The sequence below is a fragment of the Dacryopinax primogenitus genome, assembly GCF_000292625.1.
Source record: "Dacryopinax primogenitus strain DJM-731 SS1 chromosome Unknown DACRYscaffold_9, whole genome shotgun sequence".
NCBI lineage: Eukaryota > Fungi > Basidiomycota > Dacrymycetes > Dacrymycetales > Dacrymycetaceae > Dacryopinax > Dacryopinax primogenitus.
The window spans coordinates 584,145-596,680 of record NW_024467206.1 but is presented as its reverse complement, the minus strand read 5'-3'; the positions used below and the strand labels follow the sequence as shown (position 1 = coordinate 596,680).

Here is a 12,536-nt window from a genome sequence, read left to right as displayed (position 1 = left end):
GTCATATGACCAAGGATGAGGTCATATGAGGTCATGCACAGCCATGCACAGCAGGTCACCTGACCATCCAATCCTTCCAGCAGGTTCCAGCACATGCCAAGGTATACCAGCTACTTCCATGTCATAAAGGCTTAGTCATGTCTCTTGACCAAGCAATGAGCTGGTGCCCTGACAGGTGACAGGTTTGGGACACATTTCTGAGTAATGATGGTGGTCACTACTGACTGTGACAAGCAAACTGGATGGCTTCTGCTACCTTTTGAAAGGGTATCAGGAGATGAGTATCATGAAGCTATTGAAGTATGTGGAACTGTGGATCCAAGATGCTTGTGACTGACAGCATCATGCAGGCTATTTATTTGTTTTTCAGCAAAGTCAAGCCTAAGGCGATTTGTGATGACTTGTTACTCATGGTGATTGCATGTTCTGGGAGGAGGATCAGTGGACCAAACCAGGGTATTGCAGCTACAACATAAGTGAGTTGTGCTGTTAGTGTGAGGCAAAGTAATGAATTGGTTGCAGATCTTACTTCCACAACACCATCACTTTCACAGGGGACTCGCTCAAACAAAGGAAGTTCTCTGCTTGCCTTTTTTGCATTTTCCTCACGTCTTATATCACCCATGCTCAAGAGTTGCAACCTGCTTTGTTGGGTGCTTATAAGGATCTGAACAAAATTGACATCTATACATTGGCCTCCAATGAGCCATCTTGGAGGATCATGCCAGGAACCCCATGGCTGAACTGGATGGAAAATCCTACAGATCAAGACTGTCCAGGTTGTTTCCAACCCATGAAGCTGGACTGCCAACACCCAACAAGCACAATGTTTTGGTGCTGAGATATGCTGTGTGACAGCCAGAGAATCTTGCGTTTCAGACAAGGGGAAAACGGAGTCTACTCTCACGGACCAGGAACCAATTATTGGAGGCTGCAAACCAAAGTCAAGCTCAGAGAAACACAAATGTGTATAGCTCCACCCATGAGATATGTCACAGCCTTGGAGAGGTGCAGTGGGTGCCTGGCACATCTGCTTGACATCAGGGAACTAGCTCTTCAAGCACCCACCTGGTCACAGCTGGTCAGCCATAAGAAGCTGCATGCCTCAGAAGAGAGCAGTGCACTGCCCAAACTGCCAAGGAACCAACCAGACCAGCCAGAGGTGATTGGGTCATCTGACATGGAAATATCAGAGGAAGATAGGAGCAGGAGGGCTGCAAGATGTACTTTCAGTGAGAGAAATGCAGAAATGGAGACACAAATCTTGGGTGAATCATCACCAACCAAACCAAACCTGAGCATGACCAATGCCTCAGATAGGAAGGCTAAGGACCAAAAAGTCATGTGAGGCAGGGGAAGGAAGAGAAAGAATTCTGCACAGAGTACTGACAACATGGCAACAACAACCAAAACAAAAAGGGGGAAGATGGATGAAGCTGGGTCAAGTTTGTCTGTAGTGGGTCCAAAGATCAAGGGAATGTATTGGGGGAGAGGCAAGAACTATAACTGGGACAAGATATTGGTGGAGGAATAGGAGAGTAAATACTGTGGCACTCAGATGGGAAAGGTAGAGGCAAGGGTCAATCTTGCTTGAGCTCACCACCTGCCTTTGATCAATGTACATTATAGGTATACTCTATGTAAGCAGGTATGACAATGCAGTTCCAAAGCCTCCCAAAAGGGCACAATACAACATTACATCCAAATAGGGTGTTTGGGGGCCTTGAGAAGCCAGATCAGCCATGCAAGACTGGATGGATTTGAGGACAGTTGTTTGAATGGTATTATACAACTGAATCAAGGATGTCCATGATAACTCTTCCTGCTTGCATCTAGAAAGGAGTCAGAATCATAGGTGCTGCTATGGAATCTCATGCACTGTTCAAAATAGGCTTGATCTGCTGTGTCTTGTTCTCTGTTTCGCTCATTCTGCTCATTGACCTTGAGCTTTTTCTGCCTTGGCCAATGGGCTGTGCTGAAAAGTGCCGGTATCAACTTGATTGGTGGTGATCATGCGAAATACATCCTCTGGAATGTCTTTCACCATCTTCTCAGCTTCAGGGCACAATGCAGGTAGATCTGCAATGCAAGTAACATTGGCTTTCTTGTGCTGCTTCATGGTTTGTACATCAGTCACTGGTGAGATTTCCAGCTGGGCCACTTGATATGTGCACCATTGGAGAAGAGTTCACATTTGTCTGGCAGGAGGAACTTCTGGGTCATAGTGGAGATGTTGGTAATGCAGGTGGGGAAAGACTTGCCAGTGAGGATCATGAGTGTGAACCTGACCATGTGTTCTGACATTTTGGTGGCTACACCTGTCCTCAGTGACTCCAACCTACTGGGCTGCAGTGTCATCTGCCCACAGCCAACCAACAAAATGAACAACTGCAATCATGCCATTGCTCTTGAGAGAGCAGAAGAAGCTCTTATTTGTCTGGATGTGCAGGTAAGTGTCTCTTTTTTTTCTCTTGAACATACTGGCTGAGTCTTATAGTGCCAGGCAGACAAAATCGCTGAATCCATGGGCATTGTCTTTGTGAGTGGCCTGCTCATCAAACAAGCAGCAACACTGTATACCAGACTAGCCCCTGACTTGATTATGGGCATCAGAATTCTCCCTGCACTTTTTGCAGGGCTGGTGTTTGACTTTGTGTGGTTTGTTCTCTACCACATGAAGAATGGTGCCCATGGGATGTTTGATGGAATGGACTTTTCACTTGGTCCTTAATGATTGGAGGTGCATTGCTGTGCATTGCTATAATAATTGTCATAGTAATGTTTCATTAGCTAGCTAGAAGTGCAACTCATATATGACATGTTCAGGAAAATGGGGTGGCATAATGAGAAAAAAAAAAGTAGAAGCCGGAACATATTGATATTTGGTTACATAATAAAGAGGGAGATGGAAATGCCCTACACACGGGGTCCTGAAGCGGAGGCAGACTGCCGAGCTCGGCCAAGGAGCCTAAATACCTCCGTAAAATTTAAGCGAACAAGGCCCTTCCGGCTTTCCATACTACAGTGATGAAACAGCCTAACCCGGCGCACGCCGCGCTTCGTTTCGCACGCACGAGCCTTTACCCACCATGCGTCCTCCTCGCAGTATGGACCATCCATTTCGACATCAACAATAACTAACGCCGAAGACTTCGTACCTTGCACCAGCCCTGCACCCTTTCTCTACCCAGCAGAAGGTGGGGTTGTCCGCACAGAAGTGGGGTCAGTTCTGCGTTTTACGAAGCCCGCTGCGTGTGGTGCAGATATTCTTTCTGCGGCAAGATCGTATTTAATGGAGGGGAGAGGGGATGGGAGGCGCCCGCAGGAGGGAGACGCCATGTCTGAGTGTACGCCTCTTTATTACATTCCTGAGTAGGGCTAACCTCAATCCTTGTAGTAGCAGACGCATTCCAATCCCTCTGCTCTGCCCTCCGGCAGCAGTACATCGTGCTCAAGCCTTTGGTACTCCAACAACTCCGCACGCTGAGGTGGAACCTCCATCTCTCCCTACTCGAGCTGCGGACAGACCTTGCCCGCCCCTTTCGTGCACTGCGGACCTACTCGGATCATATCCTCCTCCTGGACTCACCTGACGCGCAAGGGTGGCAAGTCGCTCTCCAGGTGGCGGACGATGAGTGCCGGGTGTGGAAAGTTCAGCATCTGGAGGGGAGGAAGATGAGTCATGGTGTCCGGCTCGCATCGTCCAAGCGCAAGAGGAGTGGTGGAGCAGAGACAGCGCCAGCGAAAGAACCGATCGTGCACCTTACGCGACTTCCCCGCCCGCCTGGCGTTGCGCAAGAACTCATACTGGAAGAAGTGCACCACGTACTTGCCCTTGACAAGCTTGACGACCCGGAGTGGGTATTGCGCGACGCGGTGCGAGGGGCTAAACGGCGGTGTTTGAGGGAAGGCGCGGGGATGGAGTGGTGTGATGTCTGGCTTGCGGAGGTGGTGAAGAAGAGACCGGGGATGATCGCCAAGGCCGAGAAGAGGAAGGAGGACGGGAGAGCGGTCACCCTCGCAGCGAGGTTTGTGCCTTCCTAGACCAGGGTATCATGGAGTAGAGTGTATGCATGGGAATGATATTGGGAACCTAGAACCAGATACTGTAGTGAATATGACCTCTAACTGAATCCGTCTGTCCTCCCTCCAAACCAGAGCATAGCACTCCCTACTCCCGCGACTCTCCAGATCTCTCATGTTCCTCAACCTCATGCCGCTCCCCTTCCTCCTCGTCCCGCTCCCTCCCTGCTTCCTGTGCGTCTTCCTCGAGCCGAATCTTGCCTTCTCGGCGCAAGAGTTTCCTCAGCCTGCATCTCATAAGCCTAACTCCATCCAGAAGAAAAGGGACATACGGCTGGGCGATCGTCACGAGCCTCCTGGCCCGCCTCCAGAGGAGGAAGATGAGGCATATCGCGAGGAGGGAGATGAGGAGGTAGAGGATGGGAGGTGTGAGCGGGACAGGCTCGGTGGGCTTTGAAGGCACTCGTTTTGGATCTGCATGGAGGAGGGGTGGTCAAATCTAGATGAGGCTGGTGTGGGCTTTGGAGGGAGTACCTCGCGGGATGCCGCCGTCTTCGGACGTCAGTATGGTACGAAACGCTGGAGGGAGGCGGGGACATACCGTCAGACTCGTCTCTCCGGTATGCGTACATGGAGTTTATCAAAGAATCCGGTAGCGACTACACCTCCAGAGCGTCAGCGGGTGCAAGGTGAGTATACATCCAGCGCAGCGAGCCTTGTTGCACACAGGATGGGCTCTTACGTAAGCCCGATCTGATCGAAGCAGCGCGGGGAAACTTCCGGGCGGCTTGTGGCCAAGTATAACCATACATATTTCATTACCCGTGTACATATCATCATAAATATCGTATAATCCACATATAACAGAGAAAGCGCATATTTACCGTGTTTGAACGAAAGTCGTAAAGGTCATAAACAAGACAAGAAAACAAGGATGTTTCCAATCCGCGGATATTGCGTTATGGGGGAGCGAGCAAATCAGCCAGAAACGAGGTCAGACCAGCTGGATTCGGTGGTCCAGATCTCGTAGTTGTTGGTACCTGCTCCGGGAATGACAACTTCCCAGTAACACCTGCACATGTCTTGAGTTGAGAATCGGAGGAACAAGTGTCAGAATTACATACCATGGGATGTTGTAGTCGTTACATGCCTGCACGTACGCATATATAATAGAAGCTTTGTTGGGTCCGTCGGCGCCCCACTATTACAATCATCAGTAAGCGATTCTGAGGGAGTGAGGTTGCACATACCTCCTCGAACAACAGCTTCTTGCCCATCCCGATCACCTGCCCATTCGCAGTACTCACGGTCGGTACACTGGTCCACGGCGCAGTGCCATAATCATGCACACAAACGATGTCAAAGTTTGACCCAAACGCCCAATTCGAGTCGGTGCTCGTGGTGATGTCGACTCCTCCGCCGTTGGACACGAGGATGCCAGAGTTTGAACCAAGAATAGATTTGATCGTTCCGGCCCGAGTGTTCGCCCAGCTGGGGTTGGCTAAGCCCATGTAGCCCTGGGATTCGTTCTCGGGTTCGCTGCGCTAATATTAGAAATAGGGGACACAAAAAGGATAGGAGTAGCTAACATAGCGTAGATTACACTGCTCAGCTGCTTCCAAGGCGCATTGCCCATCTGAGTGTTGACGTGGTTTAGAATATCTGCGCTCTGCTCAGCCTGAAGGCTGATTGTTATCAATGAAGGTAACATACGGGTAATCCGAGCATCGAAGGCAGTCTGAGCAGCAGTACTCGTGTAGAAATTGGTTGCATCAGTCACCATCGGAGCACCGGTCGTGCCCGCTGGCACAATGCCATAGGTGGTCGCATAGACATCCACTTCGTCCCAGCCGAGAGAGTAGCGGTCGTGCAGAGCAATGATCAGCTTTAGTCCTAGGCTCTGACATTCCACCATCAGGCTATCGATAGCTTCAAGAACCTAGGGAGGAAGTCATTGATATACACAACGTGCTTCTGAATTGTCTCGCATACCGTATCGTCCCAGTTACCAACGCTTCCGACTTCAACATCGTTGTACGCTTGGTTGCCGCTACTCTTGTTGTTGGCCAGTACCTGATTAATGAAGATGCGGATGACAGTGAAACCTGATGCAGCAAGTTTCGAGAGAATGAGATTACGGTTGGCGACCGGAAGAGTGTGGAGATAGTATGACTGAACACTCTCAGACAAAACTGCTAATGACGTGCGATACTGAACACTTACATTGGCTCCGATATACGGTGATGCATTGGCAGTTGCTTCGTCAGAGGTACCGATGGCAGCTTTGATGTTCCCGGATGGTTGAGTCTTGTTGTCTGGAACGGAGCTTGAAGACACTTGGGTTGGCTCGGCGACGAAGTCTTGCCACGCCTTGCAGTGTTTCCAAACAGCATGGCGACCTTGCACCAGGGATTGCAAGTATTGTTCAATCCCTTTGCGTCGTTGTTCCAAGAAGTTCTCGTCCAGCCAGGCATATGGCTTGATGGTATGAACGAGTGGTAGCTGCCCTTGGCCGCCGCCAACCTTGTAGATCGACTTTGGAGGCAGACAATAGAGCGGTTTCACATGGGATTCCTTCAGCAGATCAGCGTGCAGCGCCGCAATTTTGCCGTATCGTCGATAAATAGTTACGGGTTGTTTCGACTCGCTGTCTTCCAGCACAATCTGATAAACCACGTGCAAGGAAGGCTTGGAGCGTGTCGAATAGCTCGGCACAGTGAGAGCGTTGACTGTCATGATGGTAGAGCAAGACAGATTATCCAGAGAGCAATTTCGAGTCCGATACCATATATCCGAAACAAATCCATGGTATTTATGCGGTGGGGAAGGTTGCGAGTACGTCACTCCTATGCAACTGCGACGCCGAGCACTCAATGCCCCTAGAATTGTGAGTGGATGACGGGCCTAGAATAGCACACCTCGTGTCATAGGGAGAAGCAATGACGGCAAGATTACTGGCCTTGCCGGGGAATCGAAACGCCGAAGCATACGCTCGTGCGACGCGCTCCGCCTCCTTCCCCCCTTTCAACCCCTCTTGCCCCCACAGTCGATCTTTCCAAGTAGGCGAGTCAAGAAGAAATACGTTTACTAAGAATGGATATAAACTCACCTCCTAGGCGGTAAAATACCTTTCCTTTCCTCATATGGCTCGTGAGTCCTAGTCCCGCGGATATAGCCTCATTGAGAAGGGCAACCAGATGTCAATTCATCACAGATCATATCCCGCAAGGACGCTCCTGCTTCAATCGACGTAGACACTTATAAACCTGGCATATCCATTTGAAATGCTTCTGATCCACCTCCTCTTTAACTTAAGAAGCCATTGTTTCCAAGATCAAGGTGCATTGGGTGGTCGAGACTTGTACTAGTAATAGGCACCGTGCTTGTCGATCACATAGCCTCGTCAGGCATGCGCTTACAGGTACGGTTCGCTATGATTCATTTGCAGTGTCGCACAATCCTTTGACGATACAGGAGTTGAAACAAGCATGTCCAATATATTCCGCCAAGTAAAGCGTCGATCTCTGTTCCAAGCCGGCATCCTTTTCGCCCGCTCCGGTAGATCCCGCCGACGACGCCCCAAAGTTGGTCAAGAGTAGTAATTCCAGGACTGTAGGCAGTCAAGTAACAAGCAAGTGATCATTCCAATTGTGAACTAGTTCAACGATAAAATGAGTGTACAGGCGAGCGCAGAGGGGCAAACGTTGCCAGCGGACTGGAGTTTGAAGGTCCGAGAGAGATGTGCGCACGTGATTGACGCGTCTGGCCTCGATACTGATGTGTCGTGACTGCCACTCACCGTTGACGACGAAACGATCAAATCAACAAAGTTCATCACTGCCAAGTCCTGTTGCTTCATGGGAAGGGATAGAAAACGGTTCGTGAAATATGCATTGTATCCTAGCGCTGTGATAGTGAGAGTTTCCCCGATAGGCGACGTTCAGGAGCGTCGCGTACCCCTGGTAGTCCCAAAAAGAGCTCCGGTCGGGATGTTACTCAGGTATCGGGCCGCCCGTCAAGTGATGCTGGGGGAAGGAAGTCACTGGTGCGCTCGCTTAATGCAAATCCGTTGGCTGTACAAGTACTGATCTCCCCTGAAAGATCAACGCCCTGTCTTCACCAAGCAAAACGCGTCGATGTGGACACCCTCCGAAATCTCGCAAACGACAAGATCCGATCTCTTCCATCATGGAACTGACCAACGAGTGCGACAAGTTATCTAACCAAGACGAACTTCAATTACTCAAGCGCGCATATATGATCAATAAATGCCCCTCTGGCCTAGAGATCCGACATCTCGCACTGATCATGGGTCGGTCCCATGCCACTGTTCGCACATGGTTCGAAGCTCACAAGCCGGTGGACACTCACGATTCCGTCAACCGGGAATTGCAAAATGCACTAGAACGCTTCGACTATCTAGATTCCTCTGAACAGGAGGATCAGGCTGAGGACGAAGAGTCTGATTTGACTGAAAGTGAGGAGGAGCTCGTCACCCCGAAGAACGACCCGCTGTCCTTACAAAAATCGAAGACATCAAATACTTCAAAAACATTCTACCACGACCGCCAGAATCATGTATCCGCGTCCCACGGAAGCTCTACCATGCCATCTACACCAGCGATGGGAGCTCGATCCCAAGAATCTAGTTCCCCCACACCACGCCCAGGGAGGACCTCCTCCAGCCGTTCCTTGATCAACGGAGAGAAGAAAGCAGCGTTAGAGAGCCACTTTAGGAAGGACCCTAATCCGACCATGGAATCGCGCAAGAAGCTGGCTCTGAAGATACATATTGATCCTCATCGCATCAGTCAGTGGTTCGCCATGAGGCGATTCCGCTTGCGCCGTGCCTCTGAAGAGTCAAGCAAGTCAAATGAATACCTTGACGAGAAAATTATCAGTTGTGTCGATGTTAAACCCGAAGAAGTACCTCGCCCGACACCAACATTGCATAGGAAACCCGATCCACCGGCCGTTACGCGAGCACCAATCAACATGTCGCTGCGAAGTAAAACTCGAAGAGAGCCATTTTCGTCCTCGTCGACAGAACCTCCACCGCCAAAACGGATCCGTTTCATTGCTCCTGCTTCTGTCAAATCTAGATCCTCTCGTGCTCGCCACGCTCCTCGAAATTTCTTTCCTCAGCCAGACTGGAATGCGCCCCCATCCTCTAACAAAATACCTCACTTTACGTTCTGGTTTGCTAAAGATCGACAGGCTTCTTTCTTACCAACTGTAGCTGATGAAAACCTCGTGGCCTGCCCGGATGCTCAATCCACTGTCTCGACTTTGTCCCCCTTTGTTGATCAGTCCAGGGTTTCTCACATGTCGAAAGCTTCCTCTGATCTATGTGCTAATCCCAAACCTCGTAATCCTGAATTTGTCGCTAAACCTGCCGCCAACCAGTCGAGTTCATCCAAGCCTGGCATTTTACGGACCACTGACTTTCTTCCTTCCATAACCATTCAGACTGAAACCCAATCAAGCATTTCTCAAGTATTTCAAACGAATTCTGCTTCTACCTTGCTCCCTCGATCGACTTCCCATGCCCTTTCTGTCACATCTCCACAAAACATTCCAGGTACCAAGCCTGTATCTCGTTCGATTCATTCGTCTATATCGCAAGATCCCTTTGCTGAGAATCCTCCATCTCTGCCTATGATAGGAACGATGCAGGGCGTCTCTCATCCTGGCTCGCTGATAGCTTACCCTGCTTCCACAATATCAAAGGCGGATCCCAGATATGGCTTCCACCCTCCGGAGAATCAATCTTCTGTCCACGCGCATCATAATCCTACTCGTCATCACCATCATTATCACGTCCTCCCTCCTCGTTGCGCTGGCACTCCTACTATTCCTCACTCCATCGGACGCTGGAGTTATCCTATGCACCTAGCCTCTTCGCATACTTTGTTCGCGTCAGCTTCTGGATCAATACCCACGAACCCGCATCTGGCGCCCCCTTCAAAAGCCACCGTATACAGCTCTCATGCTCTCGATGCTAACGTTGTGACAAGCACGATGTCGAAACTAGATACTATTGCTACGATCGCTCAAATGCAGGCACAAGCTCAAGAATAGGAGGACTCGAAGTAACCGAGGGAGAGTAGCTCATCACTCAAACCAGCATATTCTGTCATACGATCATTGGGAGGAGGAACTTCTGGCCGCCATGTAGAGATTAATTGCAATACAATGTATTCCCCCACAAGGCCGATAAGAAATCTCCAAGTTCTAGACAAGATCTCCGCGTATAGTCTGATATTCACAACATAAGAGAAGGACGTAGTCTAGGCACGCATTTGACACAGCTCGATATGGAGGGCTACTGATATGCAGCCAACGCCGCATCTACAACCTCAGTCATACCGATGACGGCTTCCTCCTCCCACCTTTGGCCAACCAGCTGCAAACTGATCGGCGCATCAGCAAAGACGTCGGGCGAGGTATCTATCAATGAATCAGTTGGTATTGCTGTCTCTCCAGGAATGAAAGCGAGCGTACAAAGACCGTGCACCTTCTCGTCCTCCGGCCCCAAGAACTCCGTGCGCTGCAGGGACTGGTCGAGCTCCTGGTCGACTTTCGTCACAGGGAATATAGCAGCCGGATAATCGAGGATGTTGCACCAGGTCGTAAAGAACGCATGTCTACATGTAGGTCAGCGTGCCGTCGACCTCCGACTTGGACATGCTTACATATGGTTCCCGTGCGTCGGTGCGGGATACGGACCAGCAGGAGTGATCAGAGCGTCCACTGGCCTGCCCGTGCCTGTCCTATCCTTCGTGGCCATCCACCCATCAAGATACTTCTTCTGCATCGCCCTCTTGTTCCAGCACACGTTGAAGAACTCGTAACTGCTGAGCGGCACAGGATCCGGCCTGCCATCTCTCTTCCATACGAGCTTCCCTCCCTCGGGCACATCTACCCGATCCGGGGGAGGCCGCAGAGGGTCCATAGTGCTCAGTGCCGGTTCCCCAGAAGACTTCACGGTCTCAATCACGTCCTCCCCAGCTGCGGCCCCGAAAATTGAGGTGGCTATAGGGCGCATCTCCCCGTGCGGAACTGGGGGTTCCCAGTCAATAATTGTATGTCCAGCAGCCTCGAGCGCCGCTTTCGTCTTTTCCAGGGCGCGCCGGATCGGTGGTAGAGGACGGACGATCCCATCATGCCACAGGATAGCGAAGCACATCTTCTTCCCCTCCCCATGCTCCGCAAGAGCGTACGATTCCGCGTCCCAGGGCTTGCGAATGCAGTACGGGTCTCGCGTCCAGGGCTTGGCGTCGAGCACGGCTTTAGTAAATATCTTCAGGCCGGATACGTGTCGTGTCATAGGTCCGAGGACGGAGACGATCCCTTCCTGCCCTTGACCGGAGGTCACGCTGCCTTCGTAGGGGATGCGGTCGTAGGAGGGGCGAAGGCCGTAAAGGCCGTTCACGCTCGAAGGGTTACGGATACTGCCACCGATATCCTGCTCTGATGAGCACAAGCAGAAGAAACCAAGGAGAACGTACCGAGCCGACACCCAGTGGGCTCCCACCCATGCCTAGCAAAGCGCCTTCCCCACCACTGCTCCCGCCGGGCGTCAACGTCCGGTTATGCGGATTCACCGTCCTCCCAAAGACGACGTTAAACGTCTCGCCCCACATAAGTGTCTGAGGCACGTTGGTCCGCACGAACGGGACTGCACCCTGCTCGAGGAGGATATCGACAAGCACGGAGTTCTTCTCCGCGGGCTTGTCGATCCACGCGACGTAGCCCATTACGGTGTCGAGACCGGCAATGCTGATCTGGTCTTTGAGCGATATGGGAAGACCATGTAGAAGTCCGACAGGCTTGCCGGTTTCGGCAAGTGCTTTGTCGAGGGAAGTAGCCCAGGCAACCGCTTTCTCAATGTAGATCTCGGTGAGGCAGTTGGTCTGTATATTCTTGAGCTGATGTAACAAGCACGCCGATGAAGGGACTTACCATCTGGTGCGCAATAACAGCACGTTTGTAGAATGCAGTGGTCACCTCCACAGCGGTATACTCGCCCTTTGCCAACTTCTCCAGGAGGAGTGCGACATCTTTCGTGTCGGTGATCTCCAGTTCGCGGGGGGTAAGCAGCCCACACTCAGCAGGCACATTCGTAACGTTCCTTCGCGACAGCTCTGGTGGGTCGATAATCCACTCCTTAGGTAGTGCAGCTAGCTGAGCAGCCTTCTTCCGTGCAGCAACCGTCTTCCAGTCTTCCTTCGTCGGGACAGCAGTCGCAGTGTCACCCATTGTCGACAAGTTCGGACAAAGCAAGAGCAACCATTGTCAATTCCATAGCTGTTAGGTATATAAGGAGAATTTATTTGACTATTGGTTATGTTATCTGACGTGTTGAGGAGGTGATTGGCCGTGTTATCAGTTGGAAGAGCGGATAGACAACGGGAATCGGCGCGAGTGTAGAGATAGGCATCGTGCAACGAGGGACAACGGAACCGCGACGCCGAATGCCTATATGGCATAAATTTGTGGACAGAATCCGC

The 12,536-nt window shown here is 51.1% G+C and overlaps 4 protein-coding genes across 4 annotated transcripts; 2 read left to right on the top strand and 2 right to left on the bottom strand.

Annotated features, from left to right (window-relative positions):
• Positions 1 to 3,142: 3,142 nt before the first annotated feature.
• On the top strand, positions 3,143 to 4,576 carry DACRYDRAFT_22210 (uncharacterized protein). The gene is made up of 3 exons (XM_040772728.1): positions 3,143 to 3,347; positions 3,398 to 4,310; positions 4,356 to 4,576. Exons 2-3 carry the CDS (start codon positions 4,199 to 4,201, stop codon positions 4,478 to 4,480), a joined length of 237 nt encoding a protein of 78 aa, XP_040628735.1. The 5' UTR covers positions 3,143 to 3,347; positions 3,398 to 4,198; the 3' UTR covers positions 4,481 to 4,576.
• A 425-nt stretch (positions 4,577 to 5,001) lies between these two features.
• On the bottom strand, positions 5,002 to 6,759 carry DACRYDRAFT_107572 (glycoside hydrolase; the record flags this gene model as incomplete). Its single annotated transcript, XM_040768505.1, has 7 exons — positions 5,002 to 5,095; positions 5,148 to 5,224; positions 5,274 to 5,562; positions 5,613 to 5,685; positions 5,737 to 5,962; positions 6,016 to 6,195; positions 6,247 to 6,759. 7 exons carry the CDS (start codon positions 6,757 to 6,759, stop codon positions 5,002 to 5,004), a joined length of 1,452 nt encoding a protein of 483 aa, XP_040628734.1.
• A 1,452-nt stretch (positions 6,760 to 8,211) lies between these two features.
• On the top strand, positions 8,212 to 10,104 carry DACRYDRAFT_107571 (uncharacterized protein; the record flags this gene model as incomplete). The annotated part of the gene is made up of 1 exon (XM_040768504.1): positions 8,212 to 10,104. The coding sequence occupies one exon, from the start codon at positions 8,212 to 8,214 to the stop codon at positions 10,102 to 10,104; it is 1,893 nt and encodes a 630-aa protein (XP_040628733.1).
• A 244-nt stretch (positions 10,105 to 10,348) lies between these two features.
• Positions 10,349 to 12,285, bottom strand: DACRYDRAFT_94834 (general amidase; the record flags this gene model as incomplete). Its single annotated transcript, XM_040777247.1, has 5 exons — positions 10,349 to 10,473; positions 10,528 to 10,670; positions 10,719 to 11,491; positions 11,535 to 11,939; positions 11,989 to 12,285. The coding sequence occupies 5 exons, from the start codon at positions 12,283 to 12,285 to the stop codon at positions 10,349 to 10,351; spliced, it is 1,743 nt and encodes a 580-aa protein (XP_040628732.1).
• Positions 12,286 to 12,536: the final 251 nt, after the last annotated feature.